Source organism: Bos grunniens, chromosome 10, assembly GCF_055505025.1.
Source record: "Bos grunniens cultivar Pamir isolate PY7600 chromosome 10, Bosgru_T2T1.0, whole genome shotgun sequence".
Lineage (NCBI taxonomy): Eukaryota > Metazoa > Chordata > Mammalia > Artiodactyla > Bovidae > Bos > Bos grunniens.
Window position 1 is genome coordinate 26,819,288 of NC_141174.1, and position 26,298 is coordinate 26,845,585.

At 43.4% G+C, this 26,298-nt stretch overlaps 1 protein-coding gene across 5 annotated transcripts in view; it reads right to left on the bottom strand.

The window, feature by feature from the left end:
- Positions 1-2,085: 2,085 nt before the first annotated feature.
- Positions 2,086-26,298, bottom strand: part of MTHFD1 (methylenetetrahydrofolate dehydrogenase, cyclohydrolase and formyltetrahydrofolate synthetase 1) — a 59,967-nt gene continuing 35,754 nt past the window's right edge. For all 5 annotated transcript variants that reach the window (XM_086320271.1, XM_086320272.1, XM_086320275.1 and 2 more), the window contains 16 exons: positions 25,427-25,473; positions 24,719-24,826; positions 24,512-24,586; positions 21,585-21,687; positions 19,411-19,487; positions 18,656-18,796; positions 17,102-17,170; positions 16,735-16,846; positions 16,502-16,641; positions 14,007-14,048; positions 11,380-11,480; positions 10,297-10,474; positions 7,896-8,003; positions 7,219-7,371; positions 3,713-3,806; positions 2,086-2,332 (listed from right to left, as the gene is read on the bottom strand). In XM_086320271.1, coding sequence (XP_086176397.1) covers positions 3,717-3,806; positions 7,219-7,371; positions 7,896-8,003; positions 10,297-10,474; positions 11,380-11,480; positions 14,007-14,048; positions 16,502-16,641; positions 16,735-16,846; positions 17,102-17,170; positions 18,656-18,796; positions 19,411-19,487; positions 21,585-21,687; positions 24,512-24,586; positions 24,719-24,826; positions 25,427-25,473 — 1,544 coding nt within the window. In that variant the 3' untranslated portion in view covers positions 2,086-2,332; positions 3,713-3,716. The remainder of the gene's footprint in view (positions 2,333-3,712; positions 3,807-7,218; positions 7,372-7,895; positions 8,004-10,296; positions 10,475-11,379; positions 11,481-14,006; positions 14,049-16,501; positions 16,642-16,734; positions 16,847-17,101; positions 17,171-18,655; positions 18,797-19,410; positions 19,488-21,584; positions 21,688-24,511; positions 24,587-24,718; positions 24,827-25,426; positions 25,474-26,298) is intronic.

The following is a 26,298-nucleotide window of genomic DNA, read 5'->3' on the forward strand; positions in this document are numbered from 1 at the left end:
CTCAGGGTCAGAGCAGGGACAGGGAGGTCAGTGATCTTGAAGGATGCCTAGGCCCAAAGGAAAGACACTAGTCCTTCTCTGGCTACACACACTATTCCAAGGCCACTAATGCTTGGCAGTAAGACTTTTTTTTTTTGGCAGTAAGTCTTGAGTTCAGGTCTTCAGATAGCCTGCAGTTATTTTTTGTTCTTTATGCCTTCTCTTGACCTTCAAATACTGGGTAAAAAAACTATTTATTGTACTGAAAGTGAGTTGCTCAGTCGTGTCTGACTCTTTGTGACCCCAAGGACTATACAGTCATTCTCTAGGCCAGAATACTGGAGTGGGTGGCCATTCCCTTCTCCAGAGGATCTTTCCAACCCAGGGATCGAACCCAGTTCTCCCACATTGCAGCTGAGCCACCAGGGAAGCCCATTTATGTATTAGGGCTTTGTTTATAATCTTTGTCTTCCCACTAGTTGTGTTCAGTATTTCTAGAAATTATTAAAGATTAAGCCCACATGGCTGGGGCTTCCTTGGAAGTCCAGTGGTTAGGACTCTGTGGGTTCCACTGCAGGGGCCACGAGTTTGATCCCTGGTTTGGGAACTAAGACCGCACAAGCTGTGCAGCACAGCTAAAACACATATACGACAAACAAAACCCACATGGCTTTTGGTGATACGAGAAAGCCTAAATGTTTAAAGATGATCTTCAGGTCACCTAGACTAACAATACACTGCTTTACTCTCTTGTTTACAAACTGAATTCCCAGCAGGTCCCATTCCAGATGAGGTTTTATAGGACATTAAAAAAAAAAACCCACTGGAAATAGTGAACTCTGTGCAGACGGCCCCAGGGATGCTTTCTAACAGGAACTGACATCACTGAGTGTGTATGATGCGCCAGGAAGCGTGCAAGGCGTGATGGAGCTGGGGCTCTGTGCTTTGACCCCCTCTGCCATATGCCTATGCTGTCATTTCTTTAGACTGTGAAACTGACAGTATTACAACATTGATATGAACAACCTAGGGGATTAAAAATAATAAAACCAAGGACACCAGGAAAAACACTGCTCTGCAATGCTAACTGTGCAGCACTGGCACCAGTGTGGATGTGACATCTTCTGGAAGGGCCCAATGCAGGAAGAGAAAGGGGAAAGAGAAGGAAAAATGGCACAACAGAGATGGACGATAAACAAAGAGAAGGGAAAACATTTGAGGGGGAAAAAACATCCTGTAGGGAGGGCTAGAGAGCTCAGGCACAGGGTAGAAGCTAAATAATCATTCGCAGAGCCAAAAGAGCCATCCTACGGTTAATACTGTATAACCATCCTTCCTGAGGACTTTTAAAAATGAATGATGCTGGGGGCTTCCCTGGTGGTCCAGTGCCTAGGACTCTGAGCTCCCAATGCAGGGGGCCCAGGTTTGATCCCTGGTCCGGGAACCAGATCCCACATGCTGCATCTAAGACCTGGCAAAGCCAAATAAATAAATAAATAAATAATATATACATTAAAAAAGAATGGTTCTGAAGCTGTGATAGCAATGGGAATTCTAAGGAAGTTCAGGATAAAAACCTATATAAGCAATACTTTCTCAGAGTTAAAAAAAAAAAAAAGGCAATATTTTGGGCTTCCCTGGTGGTCCAGTGGTTACGACTCCAAGCTTCCAGAGCAGACGGCATGGGTTCAATCCCTGGTTGGGGAGGTTTCACATGCACACAGTGTAGCAAAGGAAAAAAAAAAAAAAAAAGTAGTTCCCCAAAAACTAGACTGACTGACTGACCAAGGCAATGAGGCCAAGAAAGCATTAAAAAAAAAAAACAACAACTCTCTCTCTATACACATATATATATGTACATGACAAAAAGGCATGTTCTCCAAATTCCATTTCTCCCTCAGCCCTCTAAGGAGGTCTCCTTATTATGTGTCCTCCCAGAAACACACAAGCACGCACGCATCGTTCCCCCTTTAAACACAACGTATCCTAAGGTACACACTAGCACTTGCTGCTTCTGTTGTGGCAGAGGTCTCCCAGATCACAGGGGAAAGCAGAGCTAAGGCAACAGACTGTTAAATGCTACAATTTCTATTTGAACACGGAGACTGAAAAATTATTTACTTTTATTCCAGGGATTCAGTAAGGTAATTAGACGTGTACATGATTCAGGTTAATTTATACACAATGATGCAAATTAAAACTGAAGAAAGGCTTCTGGGGAAACTCCCACTACTCATTTCAGAAGACCTTTGGGGGCAGGGACTGACTTCTCTTGATTTCCCCACACTTCCTGACAGGAAGCCTGAATAAACAGCAGCCAGACTTTCAAACCAGCTTCTTGAAGACGGACAATCTAGAAAGACAAAGAGACAAGAAACAGTTTTCTCTAAGCACTGAAATATCTCCTCTTCCTGTCCACACCACACCATCATCTTCTACCGCTGCTGAAGTTGTTAACACTGACCTCCTTCCTCACCGTCAACACTTCTGTCCACAGACCTGAAAACAACGTACAGGATTTACACTATGGCTGTGCGAATACTGTCTAAGTCCAGACCAAGGATGTGTAAGTCCAGACCAAGCATGGGCCATGACAACATTTCCAACGTCACACATGCCTCCTGAAGAACAGTGCTTCCCCAGCACCAAGCACAGGTGTCTGTGCTTCTGTGACAACCATCCGTACAGCTGCCTAGATGATAGCCATGGTTGGCTTCCACCTGGACCCTGACTTTCTTAGACAATGTGAGAGCCTTTCTTTTGCATAATTACCCTTTTGACACCCTTAGCTCTCTTTAGTCTTTCCTCCCTCCTTCTATTGCATCTGGGACTTGTAACTCTGGGTCACTTGCAGTCCTCAGGACTCCCCTTCATTAAGTCCAGATTAAGATTTGATCTTCTGAAAACCATGTCTTCCTTTGTCCTGGTTTGGTCCTCATTTTGCTGGAGTAAACTGCTAAATCCCTTCCGAGGAAGGGACGTGGGAGCAGCAAGCCTGCGCCTGTCTGAGAACACCTGCACAGTTTTAGTGGACTGTAAATACAGGTGGAAAGTCACCTTTCCTCATGAGTGTGGAGGGCTTTCCTCCACTGTCTAGAAGCCTCTTACTACTGGGAAGACAAGGGTTCAGTCTAATTCTCACTTCTTTCACAGGCCAGCCATTTTTTCTTCTCTGGAGAAGGGTTTTTAGGATTTTCATCTTTAATGTTTTTGAGATTTCACCTGGTATGTCCAGGAGTGGCTCACTCATCGTGAGGAGTACTTTGAGGCCCTTCATTTAAGACCCCAAGAATTCCTGGACTGCTTCCGCTTCCTTCTCTCATCTACTTTCTAGGACATTTACTCACTCCTGCCTGCCGTCCATTCAGAGTATACAGACCTTCAGCTGCTCCTGCCCTCCAGTGTGCCATCAGCTCCAAGCCCAGAGTCTCCTGGGGCTCCAAAGAGGTCTAACCTTCACTGGGGTCCCTCCACAATTCATCAGATGGTGCCTCTCCCCTTAATGCTGCTAATTTGTGATGAACCCTGCTCTTCTTCCAAAAATGTAAGGAAATATAAATATTTCACTTACTGGGTACTGCCAATGCTCACTACTACGGCCTCTCCTCTCACTGATGTCTGGGAAGGAATCTTAAATTATGAAATCTGCATTTTCATAGCTTTAGATGGAATCCGATAATTCATAAATATGCCTCATAAGGAAAAAGCAAAACTTCTGCCAGTAATGACTTACCTGTTTAGAAGAGCCCATTCACCTGCTCAGTTTCAGGGTCCAAATCAATATCATAGAAACAGGGCCGAGTAGGGAGTCCAGGCATGGTGCTCATCTAGGAGATGTGAAATAGCATTAAAAACAAACTAAACCGGGTCTTTTCCTTCATGCTCCTTTCAGTTAGAAAGCCCAAGACACAATATTATTTTACAGTTATCCATAAAGCGGTACTCTTCGTGTTACAAATTAAAAACCAAGTCACTGATTCTGTTCTGATCTCAAGAGAAAACCCTCAAGTCCTCCAGCAAACCAGTCGCCAGTCTTCCCTCTGGGCTCCCACACAGACAGCTGCAACAGGAGGCTGAGGGGGAGTTTGCACCTTCGCCCCACAATGGCAAGTGCTGGGAGGCTAAGCCAGTTATTCACCCCCTTGGTTCTCACACTGAAACACCAAAAGGAGGTGCAGGCTTGTCTGCTATTTAATTTTGTTTTAAAGAGTCTTGAGATGATACTGGTATTATATATTTGTTTCAGTAACAAAAGATTAGCAATCAGTATCCTTTAATTTGGGCCATGACATTGCTGGACACAATCTAGATGGTTTTACAATCACTGTTACTACTAGTCCAATCTGGCTTTCTAAAACTGAACTTGCAATGCTTATGGATTTTATTTATACTTGTTTCTTCTGAAGAGTTGGCTTTGACAAATACCTACTTAGATATAAATTTGTAAAGTCTTGTCAGTGAAAACTCAGTATATTTTAACCTGGAACAACATCCTTTATAAAGAATACATACATACAAGTTTCAAATCAGATCCAGACAGGAGGCGAGACTAAATGGAACTTCTACAACTTTACTATAAAAGTGTCATAGAAAAGGATGAGTCACCTTCCATAACACAAAATACATATACTTTAGAAAACCTGATTCTGACATCTGAGTGTCAGTCAACACTCCTGAGAACACACTATATGGAGCTCATGTTGGTCTCTAGTCTCAAATTCTGTAAGAGAAGCAAGTGCTGAGTGTGGGGACGAGGAAGAAAAAGGGAGCCTGAAGATGACATTATAAAGATAAAGGACAGGTGCCCACTGATGTAGACACGCATGTGCAAGTTGGCAGAAAATTCTGAAGATGTTCCCCCAAATAGTAATTAGCAGGATTTTCAGTACTTTTATTCTTTTCCAAGTAGGACTTTTTCCCCTTAGACATTGGTCATATTGATAATCAGAAAACAGTTTTAAATAAGATTATATATATACATATAGGAACTTAGATTAAGAAAAAACCTCCAAAAAGAAACCACCACCCCGTGAATTAGTACATAAAACGCTCAAATCCTCTAAGCCTCATTCAGGCCCCAACAGCAATTAGGAAGCAGGAAGAACAGTCATCATCAAGCCATCTAGATTTGTGTGGAAACGTGTTGGTCCAAGCGGGCTTCTAATGTGAGTTTGTCTAGATGAGACTGCCGTGGAGCTGGGCAGGCTGTGCTCCTTTCCGAACTGCAGGCCTAAAACTTCCAGTTTCGCTTTTGTCTCCACAGCCACCCTTCTGCATGCACACATCAGAAGTGACAACACTGTTCTGCTTCTTCAGCTGCCAGCTGCTGACAGTTTCTCCAGAATCAATGTATGTTCTACAATATCCAAGGTGCTGGATAAATGGTTTAGAGTTCTTATTAAAAGGGGATTTTGACAAACCCTGAGCATTGATGAATGCTGTCACCAGAGCGAGACCTCTGGCCTCTGGAGGGGCTGAGGGACACTGGCTTGCAGGCCCGTCTGGCCACCACTGTGACGTGGTGACGCTGCCCCAGAGCACTGCGAGGAGCAGGGCTCACACCTCTTGTTGTTGTTTGGTCGCTCAGTCATGTCCGACTCTTTGTGACCCTTTGGACTAGCCTGACAGGCTCCTTTGCCCATGGAATTTCCCAGGCAAGAATACTGGAGTGGGTTGCCATTTCCTTCTCCAGGGCATCTTCCCAATCCAGGGATCCAACCAGTGTCTCCTGCTTGGCAGGCAGATTCTTTACCACTGAGACACCTGAACTATCCTGAGGCCCAAACCAGCAGAGCTGAAAATGAATTTGGCTTTAACCTTCTGTACTTCCGACTGTAATATTGCCTCCTACTGCCTTCTTACTAAACTGAAAGAAGCTCCAAAAGGAGATGTATTGATTTCTTTCTTTGTGTACTGGCTTAGTTCACTATTTCAATCCTGTTATTTCAGGTAAGAAAAAGCTGCAGATATACTGGTTGGCCAAAAAGTTCATTTGGGTTTTTCTGTACATCTCAAGCGAATTTTCTGGCCAACCAAATAGGCTACTGGGCAGATCTGTGGGGGAGACCTGGGCACAGGATCAATGCAGACTTTGGGACAGAGTCCAAACTAACTAACAAAGTCAGTCCAAATCATGCCCGTAACCTCTCCTCTACTTCCCAATTAGCAATTTTCCTCCTAAAACATGTATGAAACCTGTAAGACAAGGAAGGATTTGAAAATTAATTCATCTCAAAGCGTAAATAATCAGCCATAGAAAGGAACGCATTTGAGTCAGTTCTAATGAGGTGGATGAACCTAGAACCTATTATACAGAGTGAAGTGAGTCAGAAAGAGAAAGATAAATATTGTTTCTAATGTACATATACAGAATCTAGAAAAATGGTTCTGAAGAATTTATTTACAGGGCAGCAGTGGAGAAACAGACACAGAGAACAGACTTAAGGACATGGGAGAGAGGAGGAGAGGGTTAGATGTAAGCAAAGAGCAACATGGAAACTTACATTACCATATGTAAAATAGATAGCCAGTGGAAATTTGCTATATGGCTCAGGAAACTCAAACAGGGGCTCTGTATCAACCTAGAAGGGTGGGATGGGGAGGGAGATGGGAGGAAGGTTCAAAAGGGAGGGGGTATATGCATACCTATGGCTGATTCATGTTGAGGTTTCACAGAAAACAACAAAATTCTGTAAAGCAATTACCCTTCAATAAAAAAAATTAATTAAAAAAAGAAGAAAAAAGCATAAATAAGCCGCCTTATCTTTCTTATCTATAGGCTTCATTTACACTTTAAGGGGCAAATTCTTTACTCAAGAATGGTTAATTCCCTGAATTTCAGGCATAAGCTCCAGGCCTATTGATAAGACCCAGGAGGTGCAGAGCCTCAAACAGGCTATTGGGAGGACTAAGTTAGTCTGTAAAAGGTGCCCAATAAAAGTCAGCTGTGATTATATACAACAGTACTGTACATAGCCTATGAATTAGGCCCATCCGGGATTCAGACAAGGTCACACTGCCACCGGGAAACAATTATTATTCAGTACAAGCAGTCATGGCATCATCCTTGAACTGAGACCAAGATGGTCCACGGCTAGACAATTTATCGTAATGGGTCCGACTCCAGCTTCCTCCTTAGCAATGAACTCTGCTAATTAGGCATTTATGTAATGTTTACAGTAATCGATTTAAGAAGCACTGATGAACAAGCGGTCCTCTCCGCTTGCAGCACTCACTCACCGTTCCCACCAGAGGGTACAGAAAGCCGGCCCCAACGCTGGCGCGGATGTCGCGAATGGGCAGGACGAAGCCAGTGGGCACACCTTTTAGCTCTGGGTTGTGAGACAAGGACAAGTGTGTCTTGGCCATGCAGATGGGCAGATTCCCAAAGCCCTGGGCAAAGATGGGAACAGAAGTGGGAGAAGTGAAAAGCTGGCAATGCAACGCAGAACATCTGGGCACTGTGCTTATGCAGTTTACCTGAAACACCCAACTCCCTTTATGTCCATGTCTGTGTCACCACTCTCCTCCAGCTTAGTCATTATAAATTAAAAAAAAAATCCTTCTTGGGCAAAGGAGTGGAGCCCGCACAACTATATCCCACAAATGAACATTTCACTTTCATTTATATAACCGATTAAAATGATAGTCTGGAGCAGAAGTGAAAATATCACTCAAGGCAGGCTCTCAGTGCTTTAGTAAGACATTTCATGTTTCCTCATGACTTTTCTACACTCACATACCACCTCAGGGAAGATAAAGAACTTGGGACTGGACCACCTAATCCATGCTCAGTATTTAAGAGGGGAGACGGCTGCCGCCTAGAGGAGGACAGCAGTGCCTGGCGGGGCTGGGACAACGCGGGCATTCTGCCTCCAAGACTTGATATTTAAAAAGAGCTGAAAGAACACACCTACCTGCTTTGTGTAGACCTCCGCTTTGTGTTGGGCTTCAGGGAGCAATTCGATGTCGTCAGCTCCATAGATCTTCTGCGCAATAATTCTGATTTTGTCCTCAACTGGGAGCTAATGAGAGAGAGAGGGGAGGGCATGACTAGATACCTGTGAGGACATGAACCTTTACTTACAGTGGTATTCCGGGTCAGAGTCCCTGAAACGGCCACAGGTGTTTATACATATACAAGAATGGGCAAATAGTTCAAAGTTTACTGGATTAGAAACGTTTTTTTACTACAAGGTCCCAGATCTTATAAGCCGAAACTGTCCCACAGGTGTCAAGTTACTGTATGTGTGTGTGCATGTGTAAGATTTTACTAGGTACATCATAAACAATATTGCTCAAGAGTAACTGTTTCTTCGTAAACAAAAATAATGCTCTAATACTGACCATCAGTCTCCCATCAAAGCAGACTTGGGATACTGTTTATGAATTAAGACAACTGATACCCATTCACAGAACCCCCAGTGTGTACAGATGCTCCCTTTAACACAAAGGACTGTCAACTGCTGTTACTTTGGAAATAGTTATAAAAACAAAATCATCCCCATATTTAAACAACAATCTAATGACTTATACGATCAACATACAACAAGGATGGTGGGAAAGGATATGTTTTTCATGGCACTTATGTAGTGGATAGAGGCCAGGGGTCCAACCAGTGACCTCCAGGTCTAATGAGGAAGCCCAGAGCTGCTTCCTCCAGGGCAAAAACCTTCAGAAGTGGCGTCTGGCCTCTGAAATACTCTTGCAGCCCAGCTCAAGTCACTAAAATTCAAGAGCAAACAGCACAAGGAGAAACTGCCCAAAGGAAATGGGAAAGACAGCCACTCTCACAGGTAACCTGGGTGAGCAAATCACTTAAATTAGGCAGTATGTGACTCCATGCCCCCTAGCAACTAAGGCTAACATTGGGCGAGTTTTGCTTTCTGAAAAGAATAATTACGAAAAGAATTACCTACGAAAACAAGTATTTCCTTTTCAACTAAACTGTGATCATTTATGAGGGGGCTTTGTATAATGGACATGAATAAAGTGAAGCTATTCAATTGTGGCTTTATAAAGATTCAATAGAGATTACTTTCATAGCCTCTTATAACTGGAGCTCTATAAATGCCAAGGCACATTCAGAACTCCTGAAGCAAAAGTACTTTCGTTGAGGAGTGATTTAAGACCAACGGATGCTGAATACGACAAAATGCGACAGCTTCCCGTCTGTCAGATACAAGTTCCAAGTAGAAACGGGTTATGAAGTCCTCATTATCCCACTTCTTCCAGGCCTCCTTCTCACCTCCAAGGACTGGGGTTCCTCACTCAGGCATCGTGGATGCGGGCTTAGAGAAGGTGTCTATAAATGTTCTGTATTTGTGTGCAAATTTCTGTGTATGGCATTTCCCCCAAAGACGTTTGGTTGAACAGGTTTTCAAACCAGTCTATAAAACTAAAGCTCAACAGGAAAATGTCCATTGTCAATAGAATGTTAATTAACTGTAATTAAGATATAAGCAGATTAGGTCTGCGAGGGACAAAGAAAACAAGAGACTGTTAAAATTCATGAGCAATAGGGTTTGCTTCCTTCTACCTTTTTATGGCTATTTTTGAAAGTCTATGGCCTAGATAACACAAGCAGAACCAGCTGCAGTGTCCATGCCATGCTCCTAACGAAGCTGGCAGTTGTTGCTGTGGGCGGACTGCTTAATGTCCAATCGCCTTCTGAAGTATATGGACAGAGAACTGACAGCAAAGCACAACCCTATAATAAGAACCACCACTTTGTGAACTACCTTTATTGTACCCCAGAATAAGCAGTGCTTCTGCCTACGCCAGACGTATCATAATTTACTCAGTGACAGAAAGGACGCTGAAGCCTGCCAAGGTACTCTGGTTTCGCGCCTGAGTGCTTCTCTGAACCCCAGGCACCCCGTACCAGGAAAGGTGTGCAGAACCACACTGCTTTCCCCTATGCTGGGAAGCAGTCAGACGACACTTCTCAGCTTGATGTAGCCCAGTGCCAGTTTGCAGTAACATGGCTGGTGCCCTGCTTTAAAGGCTGTGGTTCTCTATGTAAGCCTTTCTCCTGCCAGAAAAGGGGCTGTACTGTGAGCCTTTTCCAAAGTTAGGACGTGAGCCAACCTCCTGGGGTGTTCTTGTCTGGATGCCCTCCTCGGTCAGAAAGCAGCAATGCACATTGTTAAGAAAGCTGTCTGCAGTTGGGCGTCCAGGCTGTGGTCATGTAACTCACCTCCATGAGACGCAAACCCACAGGCTGAAGCTGCTAAACATGGCTCTGAACAGAAGCCTAAACAGAAACTTCGTTGTGCTTTTTTGGTTTATTGTTTTTGCATACAGCAGTTAACCCACCTTGAGGTCATAGAGAAGCTGGAAGCTGCTGGGGGCTGCAGCTGCCCTCTGGACGGCCTCAGCCAGCGCCAGGGCGCCCTTGCCCCCTTCTGCCCAGTGAGTGCACTTCACGGCGTCAAAAGCACCATGTTCTTTGGCGAGGCGGCTGACGAGGTCCAGCTCGGCCTCCGTATCTGTCCTATAAAGGCAGAACTTCAGGTTAAAGCACTGAGGATGGGGGAGAGGACAGAATTTGTCATGTTTTTGCCATAAAAATCCACGTGCATTACCCACTGATAAACAGACATGAACAGTAACACTGCTTGGGTTTGAACCCTGACACCACAATTTACCAGCTGGATGACTTGCAATGTCTTGGTGTCCATGTGGGTAGAATGGGCATAATCACTGCATTTCATGGGATGTCATGAGGCTTAGATGGCAAACACACGCAAGGTACTTAGAACATTCCAGGCACATCATAAGGAATCAATAAATACTAGCTTCTCAAAATTTTTGTTTCCTATTTTGCTGTGGCTAGACCATCAGAACAAGATCAAAACCAGCATGAGAATAACTAAACAACCCATGCAAGTTCTCTTACAGGAACATTTCCAGGTCACTATGCTTAACAAACTGTCAAAACACTCTCCTACCACACCTGGAGAAATAATGGAACTGTAGGCCCATGACCTTATCTTAGCACAAAAGGCCTTTAGAGACCAGAAAGAACATTTAAGTTCTGGCCTGTGTGTTACCCACTTCACCTGGTGAGGATGGGCACCCACAGGAGCCAAATCTGACTCCGCATGCTCAGCAGGGAGGGTGACAAGTCCCCTGTGACATATGCAGCTCCTGTCATATGGCAGGCTCTCATCAACAGCTCCCAAAGCGAACGCTTGATAACTGACAGCAGCAACTGAAGAAAAGAACAAAGCTAAGAGCTGGGCTGCACATCCGCTCCAGGAGACGTCTGCTGGCCATTTCCCACAGTCTCCCTCAACTCTTTGTTTTATTAATTTATTTTTTAATTGAAGGATAATTGCTTTACAGAATTTTGTTGTGTTCTGTCAAATCCTGCCTCAACTCACACCCCATACGTACTTGAAGGCGTTCACGGCCACTACCACTGGCACGCCAAACATCCTGGCATTTTCAATTTGCTTCTTCAAGTTACTGAAGCCTTTTCCAACCAGCTCCAGGTCCTGCAGAAACAACAGAGGGAGGTCTGGAAGGTTAGAGAGCAGAAGTTAAAACAGCTGCAGGTTCTTCTTAAAAGAGAAACTGTCTCCTTGAGCCAGCAGCCACTTGCTGTCAGGACAAGCCAACAGAGCGCAGGGGCGGTGATGCGTTCCCCAGGCCGCTCCAAGTGACCTGTGACCCTGGAGCAAGCTGTGCTCGTGGCCTGGCTGCCCTGAAAGCTGAGATCTGCCTGCGCATCTGCCTCACCATGCCATATCTCGAGCTTATTTGCTGTTTGAAGGGACTCAGATGCCCTTAAATTATATTTGCAACCCGTTTTATAATAGACTGTACGTAGTCCTATGGCACAACGGCACACACTGGCTGTTCGGGATGGCACAGACGCTGCCATCAGAAGGCAGGGCCTGGCATACGGTGCACAAAAAAGCCGAAGTGTCAGTCACTCAGTTGTGTCCAACTTTTTGCAACCCCATGGACTACAGCCCCCCCAGGCTCCTCTGTCTAAGGGATTTCTTAGGCAAGAATACTGGAGTGGGTTGCCATTTTCTCCTCCAGGGGATCTTCCCAACCCAGGGATCGAACCTGGGTCTCCCATACTGCAGGCAGATTCTTTACCGTCTGAGCCACCAGGGAAGCCCTGTGCATGGCATTTGTCAGAAAATGTGGTGTCATCAGGAATGCTTCAAAAGGTTTAAATGAACTCAACCATAATAAGCCTTGTATCAGAAATAAGATAAATACCATCTTTAAGAACCAAATACTATGAAATTGAAAGGAAAGTAATTAAGGAAGCATTTTAAAATATGCTTCCTGGAGCACTGCCTGCAGCATGAGAAGACTGCAAACAACACAAACCTCCTCCAATAGGGGACTGAGTCAGTGAATTATGATATACACACTCAATAAATATGTATCATGCACATGTCATGAAAAGTGAGATAATCTGTATTAGCACAGAACCTCTCAAAGATGTACTAAAACTGTGAAACTATGAATAGCTTAATTAATGCTATTTTTGGACAAATAAAAAAATACATGTGCATATGAAGGAAATTTTAAATGTTGAGAGATATATACACTAAACAGGGGACTCATATCATATATATTATAATCTTAATTTTTTTATAAAGTGTATGTTATTATATAAGCTTAAAATACATTAAGTATTTTAACAATGAAAGTATCATGGTCTCATATACAAATATGTACCTAAGACCATGGGTAAAACCCAGCAGTAATAGTGCTTGGTTTATGGACTCCATAAAACCATGGGAGAAAGGGTAAGATACAAGCCCAAAACAACCGAGATCATTATAAACATGATTTATGTTTTTTTTCCCTTTAATCACTGAAAACTGAGATTAGAATTTAGTTGACATTCTAAAGAGCACAGCTAATTCTTTACCTCTAGTCACATGAAAACCAATTAATATGTAAGACTGATTGAGAACAGTTTTAAATAAGGCGAATTTCTTAAATGAAGACACCAGCTGGGCCAGTGAGGGGCAGTCACTCTAATTAGACACAGGAAAGGCTGCGGGGTGGCAGGAGGGCCAGAACTGTGAATTCCCCTCCTACGCGTGAATCACACAAATGACCATAAAAGGCAAATCATAACTCAGAAGACAGGCAGGCTGAAGGCACCAGCAATGCTTTGCTAGCTGCTTTTGAATTACTTCATTTGGGGGCTGAAAAGTGACCCTGCACTGTCTGACAATTTAAAAGCCTCCAAAAAAGGCAGAGAACTTGAATCAACGGTGATAGCCGCTGACCTTACCGTCTCACATGGTGCCCGCACCTCTCTCAAGACCACCCCAAACTGGCGCCAGAGATGCTTCTCGATGGTAAATGATACGAACATGAGAAGCTCTACACTCACAATTCTTTGAGCTCCTGCTTACTGCTATAAACCATATCAGTTTATGAAAACCTTGCTTAGAAAAATAACCAGGGTGCTGATCCCATCTTGGCCCTTGACTATGAATTTAAATCTGCAGAGAAAAAAGCATTTGAGAAAATCCCCCTACTTGCCTCTGATTTGAATGGCATTTACAAATCAACCGGTCAATGCAGGGAAGACAAGGAAACTTCCACTAGATTAGTGCATGGTTCCTTATTTCTTTGTAGTGGGGGGTATCCTACAAATCATAGCTTCCCTCTTTAGCAACAACCCTGGCCTCTACGCTCTGAATGCCAGTAGCACTCCCCACCTCCAGTTGTAACAATCAAAAATAAATGTCTCTAGACATTCCCAAATATCCTAGGATGGGGGAACTGCTTCTGGTTGAGAATCAACCACTGGTCTAGGGGAGTGGTTTTACCGGTAGCCTATGTAGGCAACTGTTTTATGAGGCATTTCTTCCCTGTTTCATTTAGTCCAGTTGTTCAGCACACTACGGGCCCCTTGCTCCCAGGAACAGCCCTGGGTCATATGACAACCCATTCATTTCCAGATATGCCAGGCTGAGAAATGCTGACTTGGAATGTGGTGCATCCTAGGGCAAGCAATGAGAAGTGACTGAAGTTACCTCCTCTATGTAGGCCTTGGGAAGCGGAAGTCCAGCAGTAACCTGGAAGATAAAGCAGCAAAATCAGAGGCATTTTTACTTACAGTAAAATTTTAGCTTCTAACAGTGCTTTGCCATCTGTTCAAAGCCAGAAACTGCATCCTTGGGGCAGGGGGCTGGGGGGTGGGGTGGAGGATATACAGCAGTAGAAAGCTGTTTCCTGCCTTAAGGATTTAGAGCAAATGACCAAAACTACGGCACAGAACAAAAGTCACTGCTGTGAGCAGGGTGGGAGACCTTCATGAACTGAATTAAAGAGAGAAGGGACGAATCTATGAAGGCGGGTGGGGGAAGCAATGTGTTTCCCTGCGAAGCACACAGCAGCGGGGGTGGAAGTAGGGCTGAGTATAGGGAAAAAGGCAGCTGTCAGCCCTGCAAGAGCCACCCTGAGACGTCCGCTGTGGAGTCTGAGATGCGCCCAGCAATGTATTCATGAGCCGGTCCACCAAGCCAGCCCACACCTTGTGGAGCTGAAATGGTGCGTGGGGGCTGAACTGGGGCACGTGAGCAGTACAAACAAGAGGGAAACAACACACAAAGATTTTCTTCCTCTACGGTTACAGAGGTACCTGGTGGGGCCTACTGTAAGCACAGGGAAGTGCGTGAGGGTGCAGGCGCCGGTCCCAGGGACCCGGCTGGGCAACGGACTAAGAACCCTTCCGAGTGCTCTGCTCCCTTTCCTCAGAGACACCACGGTGCTCCACCTCCAAAAGGGGCCTCAGAGAAGTGGGGCAGGAAGCTGGGACCTGATCCCACTCTCTGGGCCTCACATGGCTCCAGGAGGTACAGGAGCAGCGGGCCAGCCTCCCAATAGAGCTGTGTGAAAAGCTCTCCTCTCAGTGCGGCCAGGTGACACGCTCACGTGATTCCTCAGACCATGAGATCAGGAGGAAGGGAGGCACAAGGGCGTGAGGATGAGTGAGAGGATGGAGGAGGAGAAACGCTGGTTATGATAAGGAAGAGAAAGGGAGTCCATCCTGCAGCCCAGCAGAAAGGGACGTCCTGGGTTAGGAGGGCCACAGGACGAGGAGGACCAGAGAGGTGTGCTGGGCTGTGGCGGCGGTGGTTCTCCCCTTAGTGGGGACCTAAACCTTTCCTGAGGTCCAAGAGGTCAGGACTACTTCCATAACCCTAAGATATTATGGCTCTTTTCACTCTCATTCCCTCAGGAAGTCTACAATGGATTTGCCCACAGATTATGTGACATCACAACAGATCAAATGCTGAAGATGAGAATCCAGCAGTCTTTGATTAAGCCAGACACTGAAGAGATCTGAAAAACATACAATGCCCAAATGTTGTTTTGGAAAATAGTCACTTAAAAAAACTGTTTATATAAGCATTTAATTATGTTAATATTTATGTTAAAATTTAATTCCTACTTTGGTAAATATCAGTATACACAACTCACCTAAACAAAAGTTCTTTTAGGCCTTTAATAATTTTAAGTGTGTCAGGAAGGTCTGAGGCCAACATTCTTGAGAACTGCTCTATCAGGAAAAGCCCTGATCACTACACTAAGAAACAGTGATTTTCTTCTGCAGATGAGGGAGGTCTGACTGCTCAAGCTACAAGACTAGCTCCCAGAGGATAGGAATTTAATACTTCATCAACTAATTCCTGAAAGAGAGCCGTATCTTCACATGTACACGCTGAAGAAAAGGTTACAACAGTGACAGTGTTCGTCACTCAGTCGTGTCCGACTCTTTGCCGCCGCAGACTGTAGCCCACCAGGCTCCTCTGTCCATGGGATTCTCCAGGCAAGAATACTGGAATGGGCTGCCATTCCCTTCTCCAGGGGATCTTCCCGATCCAGGGATCAAACTGGGTCTCCTGTATTACAGGTGGATTCTTTACCGTCTGAGCCACTTGGGAAACCCAACAATAGAGCAAAAAGTACAATTTCTAAGCAGTGTGAAGAGAGGAAAACACAGTTTCAGGATAGAGCTGAAGGAAAACCGTGATCACCTGTTTCCCCCATCACTGGAGGCAGTCCCAGCATACCTACCCCTCTTCTCTTCCTCTCCCCAGCCCAGGCTGTTATCAGTCCTGCCTGGCACGCTGACCTCTATCTCAAGCTAAATGGGTTGGCTGGCTGGCTGCCAGCAGCACCATTAGAGGGAATGGGACTCAGATGTAAAAAGAACAGTCCGAACAGAAAGGAGTTTTTCGGTAAATATAGCCAAGCACATGTCCTTGGAGGGGTTTGGATATCATCAGGTGTTTTCCTCAGAAAGGTAGGCCACGAGGCCAAACTTGGCCCTCTCCAAGAGCTGGGACAACCTGTGAGTGATGAGACGGCCAGCACAAGAGCCATGTGGACGTGCCCTGCTTTGGTACCCTAATAATCTTAAGGATAAGAGCAGCTAAATGAAGAAACAGGCAGGAGTCATCAGCTTCCTTTTAGCCTTCAGAACATGTCTGAGAATCAGACCCTTCCAATCCCTGATTCTCACCGTGGGGCCACCTCCGTGCATTTTCAGAGCCCTGACAGTGGCGACAAGCACCACCACGTGCGGGCGGAGACCAGAATACCGGCATTTGATGTTAAAGAACTTTTCCATTCCAATGTCTGCTCCGAATCCTGCTTCAGTCACTGTAAGGACAAAAGCAACTGTAAAAATGCTACCCCAACTCCCTTGATGCTGAAAGAAAAATGGTCTATCACTGATTTTGCAAAAGTACTTGCCTACAAACCCTTCGGGACCGACAAGCTTGAGTGCAATCCTGTCTGCAATGATGGAGGAATTCCCGTGTGCGATGTTGGCAAACGGCCCAGCGTGAACAAACACTGGAGTGCCCTGTGGAAAGCAAGACATCGTGAGCAAAGCTGCCAATCCTGCTTCAAAAGGGACCATTCGGTCAAGGGGAACCAAAATTAGTTGGCATCCAAAAGAAAAAGGGCAAGTATGAAGCCACCTCTTTTATATTTCAGTGCAGTCCCAGTCATAACTGTGAGAAGAATGGGAATAGAGAGATGATCAGGAAAAGAAGTGTCTCCCTAAGGACACTGTGCTTTCCAACCAGTCCAGGACGGCAGGAGTCACTCTGCTCACCTCTAACGTCTGCATGAGATTGGGCTTGATGGCGTCCTTCATAAGGACCGTCAATGCTCCACTCACTCCCTACGAAACAAAAGCACAAACGGTTAATTCCCACCAGGAAAAAACCCTCCCTTTTGAAGCCAAAATTCAACATTCTTAGGTTTTCCATTTTTGGCCATCTTGGACTAATGAATATTTTTACCTAAACTAGACCAGTCATTCATGTACTTATAAGCTACCAAATACCTTAAAGGAGAATAGAGAATGAAAATGACATTCACATGTAAGTTCTGGAAAAATGTGTAACCCTGGAAACAAACATCTCAGTGAAGCTCTGGTTACTGATCCATGTGGGGAATCCATTTTAGACAGCATGAAAACGCTAGTTCCTAGAATACTGAAGTATGGGTAACTCTGTGGTGTCTGGACTGAAATGGCTATAAACCAAATTTAACATGTATGTCTTGGGGCCTCTCCAAATTTAACATGGGGCTTCTCCTGTGGCTCAGCGGTAAAAAAAAAAAAAATCTACCTGCAATGCTGGAGCTGCAGGAGACACAGGTTTGATCCCTGGGTTGGGACGGTACCCTGGAGAAGGGCATGGTAAGCCACTCCAGTATTCTTGCCTGGAGAATCCCATGGACAGAGGAGTCTGGTGGGCTACAGCCCATAGGGTTGCAAAGAGTTGGACATGACTGAAGCGACTTAACATGCATGCACGTCCTGTACCTTAAACTGAAATTTACCCAGGAGTTCAACATCAGCTCTCATATATCAGGACCCTCTTTTAAGCCATCCAACCACAGATGAACAAACTGGTATCAATGTAAGATAAAGCTATAGATTTCAATTTCCATGAGTTTCTAGGTTTCTGGTTTGGTGTAAAAATTTAAAGCAATTTTTGTTTTTACATACAGAAACTGTGAAAATAAACAATTAGTTATTTCCCCCCTTTTCTGAATTCATCTGACATACCACTAATTGTAGACCAACCATTTTGGTGTATGTCAACACAAACAGGCTTTTTAAAAATTAATCTAGAGATTATCTCATTTCAAACTTCATATTACCATGTAGACAGTTCCGAAATAATCCTGACGTGGACAACTAGCCAAGTAGGATCATTAGAAGACCTGGTTGAGCTGTTTCCAATATGGTCATCAGTGTGGATATGGGGCCAATGAGCCTCATGATGAGAGGTCTCTGTGCAAGGAGGCCTGTTGAGGGGAGGGGCCGGGGTGGGACGCTAAGCTCAGCTCTAAGGGACTTAGACTTGGGACTCTTGATGCTCTCTGAAACTGAAGTCAGACACCCTCTCTTGGAAATATTCACAGGTTGAATATAAATGCTCAAACCATCTGAAAACTGTGGTCTGTTACTGGAGCATACTGCCTGTCACTCTCTGTGGAAGTGTTTTTTATAAATTTCATATTTATTTACCAAGTAAAAAGATCATATGACTTCATTAGTTAATTGCAGTATCTTAACCCCACCATAGTTTGTGTTATCGGTAGCTGCTGAGAGAGGCTGGGAATACAGACACAGAGGAATCACCCCAGGACCCACCAGATCCTCAGTACTGATGGGCTCCCCTTTCTTGCTGGACGCCACCACCATTTTGCCCAGTCTCTCTCTCATGTCTTCTAGAGAACTGGTGAGAGCCAGGACAGCCATGATTTCACTGGCCACGGAGATATCAAACTGGGCCTGTTGGCAGGGAAAAGACACAATAAGGAAAACTGTGTTAAACCTACAAGTGTGGATTCTCTTTACATCCTAGGCTTAAACAAATAACTTAAAAGGACAGAATAAAAGAACAGTACACGAAGAACTTAATGAAAATAAATAATCCCCTAAGAGCAAACAAGTTTGTAATTAAATATTCCAAGACTTTGAATAGACAGTTTTTAGAAATAAAAGTCCTAGAAGGACCAACAATCCTTCTGGAGGCAGCTTGTGGTTCTGTGATTACGGATTCCCTAACATACAGGGACTGACACGGAAGCTCTCACACTAAAGAAACATACTGCAAGACGGCCACAAAAAAGAAGCCATTTTAATCAATTTGTGTGCAAGGATATTCACTGGGGGCTCTCCACCTCTAGGAGAAAATGTTGGGGGAAAATACATAGGTGACACATGGGGTTTACTGCAAAAGCTGTCAAGAGCGCTCAATGCCACACACCTACTCGCTCCCACTTTAAAAGGAAGAAGGCGGAACAACACCCGGCAGAATCAATCGATCGGGAAAGGACGGAGGAGGAGAGAAGCAGCAAGGATCCAGTCCCCATGAACTAATCTACTTAGAAAGGAACACTTACCGTCCGTGAGTGCCCCTTCTCCGTTGGAGCCTGTCCGATTGTGATCTTCCTCAGGAATCTATCGTTGGTATCCAGCACTACAGGACAAAGGGAAGACGCAGAAGAAAGATACAGTAGACACAGCAGAAAGGAAAAAGGACCACAGAGTTAAAGGAACTTGTAGAATTGTAAAGCGACAAGTCTAACTTAATGACTATTTGATTTCAAATTTTATGGTAAAGCTAGAATATGGGTTCAAGTTTAGAAATGATGTTCACGTACTGTTAATGTGCAGGAATCAAGGACAGGATTGTAGAGTGGCTTTGTTTACACTTTCTAGAGAATTCAAACAATTATTAATAACTAGAAATCTGGACTCTGTTTCAAAGCATATTCCAAATTCCACAGAAAACAGAGCAGGTCACACTGTTTCAAAAGGCCAAGGTTTGTGCTGTTCCATGGGATGACTCACTGATTTTACACAACCCTGAGAACCACAGGGGCCATAAACACAGGGCAAGGGCAAGGCCTTTTGAAGCAGGCTGGGTGACAGACCAGCTCTTTCCTTAGTATGTGCAGATGGAATAGTTTCCATTTTGATGATACAACATCGATCCAATTGCATACCCTTGGAAAACATGGCTTAGATCAATCTGCTAACTACTCTTAATCCCACCGCCTAGGTCTAACTATGGTGAACATTTTAATATATTCCCAATTTTTGTGGACTTCTCTGGTGGCTCAGACGGTAAAGCATCTGTCTACAATGCAGGAGACCTGGGTTCGAGCCCTGGGTTGGGAAGATCCCCTGGAGAAGGAAATGGCAATCCACTCCAGTACTATTGCCTGGAAGATCCCATGGACAGAGGAACCTGGTAGGTTACAGTCTATGGGGTCGCAAAGAGTCGGACACGACTGAGCGACTTCACTTTTCACTTTCAGTTTGTTTTTTGTATGACATGCCAAAAATAGCAACAAAACACAAAATGAACAACAGTGGCAAACCAGTTCACACTTTTAGGGTGGATCAAAGAAGAGAGGCATTTTTAAGGTACTTGATAACATGCTAAATTTTTTCCCATAATACCATATTTAAACACTAAAAGCAGTGTCTTGTACAGCACTTGAAGACACACATACAACCCCATTTTGACAGTGAAGGATGTAATGAGTTGTTGGAGTTTATCCTTTTTTTTTTTAATAAATAGTGTCAAGTTCCTTGTATCTAATTTCTGTGTATAAAACAGCCAATGGGTATGATCTATTTTTTCCCTTGTCTACTTCTACCTTCTCAGAAAGCATGAAATTACATATAAAGCAAAGGAAAAGTGAAGGAGATACCAAATTTTCAAACTGGATCTTTATTCCTCACAAAGTATTATACCATAGGGTTAAAGCTACTGAAACAAAGGAAGAGAAATATCAGTGTAGATTAGATGCTAAGAGAGTTACCTTAAAAATGCCATTAGCTAGCACAGTTATTGGGCCAATCACAATCACAAAAACAGTCAATAAATTACTTGTTAGCTGCATTCTGTGCACCTGGATAAAAATTCCTTCTCAGTAATGATAGAGTTTGCATGGATGCACTGTTGGTACAAAATAAAAAACTAAGCCATGCTGGCTGATATAAAGAAAGGCAACATATGGCAGGGAAACCAGGCAACTCACTCTTCAACTTGCTAAATGTTTAGACCTACAAGGCTACCTATTTTGTTAAAAGAGAGTTTAACAAAATGAGGTAAAAATGAGTAGGCAAGCTCCAGAGCTACAAGAAAAATCAAATCACTTATGCCAGACAAGAATTCTAAGAATAAAGGGCAACATGATTCAAGAAGTGATTAAACATTACTTCTGTACTTCATGACACCGAAACTTGCCGTATAAAATGGAACTTGCAAAAATGTTACTTCTGGTTTGTGCATGAACTTCCTTAAAACCATCCTCACACCAATGAACACTGCAAAGCCAGCAAAATGTCCAACTGACCAAACAAAAGCAGGTTTGATTACAGCTAATAAGGAGAGAGACTGGTAGAGGTGGCCAGGAAAAGGAGTGAGTTGCCATCTTGGTCAGCCCTTAACCATGAACACAAGAATACCCAAGCTCTGGACCTCCTGTTTTACCACCTTTTAGGGAGGGCATGGGGTGTGCGGCATAACTGAACCCATGGGGCGTACGCCCTGCTCTGGTACCTCTTTGCCAAGTGATAGTTTCTGGATCAATATCCAATCTTGCAAATCTGTTTATCTCTTCATCTGTCAGTGTGGCAGGGTCAGTCTTTTCAATGCCTAGTCTCTGAAGAGATAAAAAAATTAAAACAAAAATAAGACAAAACAAACAAAGCAAATAAATTTTAAAAAAGATTTTTATCCTTAGCTCCAGATAGGGTCCCCTCTAGGAAATATGAAAGTGAAAGTGAAAGTGAAGTTGTATCCGACTCTTTGCGACCCCATGGGCAGCAGCCTGCACCAGGCTCCTCCGTCCATGGGATTTTCTAGGCAAGAGTACTGGAGTGGGTTGCCATTTCCTTCTCCAGGGAATCTTCCCGACCCAGGGATTGAACCCAGGTCTCCCGCATTGTAGACAGACGCTTTACCATCTGAACCACCAGGGAAGTCTTAAATATAAACCATATATTTTAGGTTGTAAGTCTAGGAAATATAAACCATGTTAAATTCAGAAGGGCAAATTATGATCCCTTTAGCTAAATCTTTATTAATACCACTCACACATGTACCAAGGCATGAGTAACACATTTGTCCCTATTACTGAACACCAGAGGCATTTCCCTAAACCAAAGCCTTATGTAAGCACAGTGACCAAAACATGTCATACTAATTCACCATATGCAAACATATTGAAAGGAAAAGAAGTGCAAAGCTTTTTCAATCAAACAACTGAGAAGTCCAAGTCAAATGCAAAACCAGAAATGGCCAAAACAAGTAGCAATCAATAAAAATCAATGGAAGTCACTTTTAATGTTTTTTTAAAAAAATAATATGCTAATCTTTTGAAATATATAAAGGGATAGTCTTTTCAATGCAGAGGAAAAGAAAAAACATCGCTCTAGCACAGTACATGCTTTTGAAGTAGTCCTATTGTTTACTGCCTTCTTACTGTTTCAAAAGGCACAAGAAAGCTTTGTCTCTTCCTCCTCATGGAAGTTGGAAATTTGTCTATTTACAATGTGTACCGTGGTCACATCCTGAAATGGAAAATTCCTTTAAAACATACCCTCCTTTTCTCATAACTCTTAGTAGAGCTGAGTGGCCCCAGCAAGCCCTACTCTTCCCGTAGTTTCCTTCCTATGCCAATAGGACTTTGTTTTCAAACCTCAGGTGTGTTTTCAGAGTTGGTGCTCACGGGCTTGTCAAACAGCCTCACAAGCCTGGAACGTGCTATTGTTCACAGAGGTCAGCAAAACCCTCAGTCGCTAAGTTGTGAATCTGTGGTTGATCATCCACTCTTATTTACTTCTTTGGTTGCACTGGGTCTTGGCTGCGGCATGCGGGACCTTTGATCTTCATTGCGGCATCTTTAGTTGCAGTATGCAAACTCTTGGTTGCAGCACGTGGGATCTAGTTCCCTGAGCAGGCATCGAACCCAGACCCCCTGCCTTGGAAGTATGGAGTCTTAGCCACTGGACCACCAGGGAAGTCCTGACAACCCACTCTTGACTCAGCCAGGGGGTTAGACTGAGAAAACAAAGTTCAAGAGAGAAAGTTTGGGAACCAGGAAACAGGGGACCAATGTTCTCGTTCTAACCTGTCGAGGGGTTCTGTGGCCACGGACAAATCCCTCGTTTTCAAACCCTAGAGCTTTTTAAAGGATCATTTAAACACTGAGTCCAACCCCTCCCCACACATTGACAGAAAGTTCTACCAACAAAGGTTAAGATCAGTTGCCTGCTCTTTCCACCATACTTGCAGAACACAATTCTCTGACATAACAAGGTAGGAGCTGACTTATTTTCTGCATAGTGTTTTTTGGGAGGTGTGAAAACAAGAGAAGCTAAGCAATATCAAACTGTGTGAAAGTCAGTTTTTCTCATGTCTAGAGAAAAATGCATATGCATCAATGTGACAGCACTGTACAGTAAGTAGGGCAAAATGCAAACAATGACTGCATCTGGGTACAGGGGAGCTTGTGTACTACTCTTACAGCATCAAAGTATAAGTTGCAAAAAATTAAAAATAAGGTGAGTGTAACTAATATTGGTAACAAGGCAGCACATACCATTTACTGAATGCTTACATGTGCCAGGCAGTCTAATATTTATAGATGTACAATATTTCTTGCATATGTAAAAGTAACACAGGAATATACTTTTGAGTTTTATTTTTAAAATTCCCTTGTGCTACCCCTTTATAGTCACACTGTCCCTGACCCGTAACTGCTGGCACCCACTGACCTGTTCTTCATCACTATAGCTCTGTCTTTTGAGATTGTCATATAAATAAATGCAAGCATACGGTATGCAACCTTTTGAGACATTTTCTTCCACAAAAACATAATGCCCTTGGGATTCATTCAAGTTGTTGTATCAGTTCATTCATTCATTCATGGTACGGATGTACCAGTTTGTTTATCCATTCATTCACTGAAGGCCATTTGGATTGTTTCTAGATTTTGCAGATTATTAATAGAGCTGCCCCAAAAATTCATGTTTTTATATGATACACATAAAAGTTTGCATTTCTCTTGGGGAAATACCTAGAGGTAGAATTTCTGGGTCATACAGTACAGTGTATGTTTAATAACTATATATTTGCATTAGAGATTCAAATAAAATACAGAAGTAATAACCTTGCTAAGCTCCCAATGCTGGGATGAGCAAGTATTGAAACTCCAGAAACTGCCATGCTGGCATCCTGACTCCTACACCCATGCTGTAAAGGAAGTGTCATTCTTTTTCTTAGCTGAGGGCAGGTTGTCATATTTCTGCTTTTTTCACTAAAAACTCACAGACAAATGAGAAACAACCTCTGCCACCAATCTCTGCTGTGTATATCATGACCTTATGATTACTAAATGAACCTGTCCAAAATAGGCTACTCTAAGGAGATTATCAATCAACTAATTTCACATAATAACAAAAAAGAACAAGGAAAAGGCTTACCCGCAACCTCCGGATTTGGATATCGGAGAACTTTCTCACTCCATTTACTGATGGCACCAAACGATTAAAAAGAGCCTTAAAGAAAAGGAGCGCAAGAGTTTTTAAGTGAAAAGAACCTCACTGCCTGGCTACCTGCATTATCAGCACCCATTGGACCAACATTAATTCAAACCTTCTGAAAGTGCCTGTGGGGTCTGAGCAGCCTACCTTGTCTGTCTGGGTCTCTTCATGGAACATACGGGCATCGATGGCTGCGGCCACAAGGTTATTAGCTGCAGTGATGGCATGGATGTCACCAGTGAGGTGGAGATTAAACTACAATAGGGTGGAAGCCACATCAGTCTTAAAACTTCTTTGTATCTTTCCAACAGTCAACTTATCATGACCAAACCTATCCCTATGGTAAAGCCAATGGAAAACTGACGGGAGCACAGCTAGTGGACTGAGAACAATGCCCATCTGTCCTCAGAAGGAACTGGGACCTTCCCTAAGAGACCTGGCTAGTAACCACAAATGCCACACCACTGGGATCAATAGCGACACTGGATTAGAAAGGACACACTCATGAGCTTTCAGCAGTGAGCAAGGAGTACACTGGAGCTCCATTCCTGTATGCTGCTCCCACTTCTGTGGTTATTACTTGGAATTCACTGCATGTTGGTTTTCCCCTCTCTTGTGCCACATCTGATCGCTTGCTTAATGTGATTTCCACTGAAAGCCAGGCTTTGAAGTCCTTGTCATATCAAAAAAGTAAGATGTTTAGAAGTTTACAAATTAAGATGTTTTTCTTCTAAGTATTGCTTCTGCTGAGCAAACGAGTCGTTTGTCTACTAAGATCTCTGTGACAGACTTCATTTCCAGGAAGGAAAATCTATAATAAAAGATCTGATTCAGCCAAATCCTGGACTGCGTTACCTCTTCCATAGGAATGACCTGAGAGTAGCCACCGCCTGCAGCGCCACCTAGAGGACAGGTCAAGGGTGAGGACTCAGGTTAAGCACACTTCTTCATAACTTGAAAACCAAATGAAAGCAAATCGGTTTTTGTAACTGCCTCACGTATTATTTACTTTTTACAAATATTTGGACAGATTTGAATAAGTGATTCTTAATTTTCTTTACCAAGTATTATTTGTTTACTTTTTACAAACATTTGGACAGATCTGAACAAGTGCTTCTTAATTTTCTTTACCAGACTAAACCACTCGCTCTTGTTCATGCTGAATAGTCTCTCAACTGAAATGTGACTCTAACTGACAAAACCATGAACACATACATACCTACTCATTATCTTTAAAAACAGGTTCCCCGTGATTCCTAACATTTGTTAAAAAACCCAGCCGACGGTTACATAAAGACAAACCTGTTCAATTTCCTACCCTCATAACTGCTATTCTGGCATTTTAAAAAAAGGAATATTTAAAATACACACACCAACATAAACACAGAGACTGCAATTCTTCCTAAATAGGACACATATGGTGGAAAACAGCTTAAGTGCTAGATTTTTGCTGGCCCATACTGGGTTCAATAAACAGGAAAAGGCTCATTCTGAGCTAAAAGGGAGTTGTTAAGACAAGCTCAAAAGCAGAACTAAGTCAACGGGCTTATAGCTAAACAACAGGCTGAAGAAGGGCAAAGGTGTACCTGTATCAACATTTGTGGTAATGAGAGTAAGGAGAATATATGATACCCTATCACCAAGCGAATGATGAAGCTAACTCTGAGCTAACCCATTATAGTTAATAAAAATATAATTTTAATTTTAATTACAAAAAGATGTTTGGA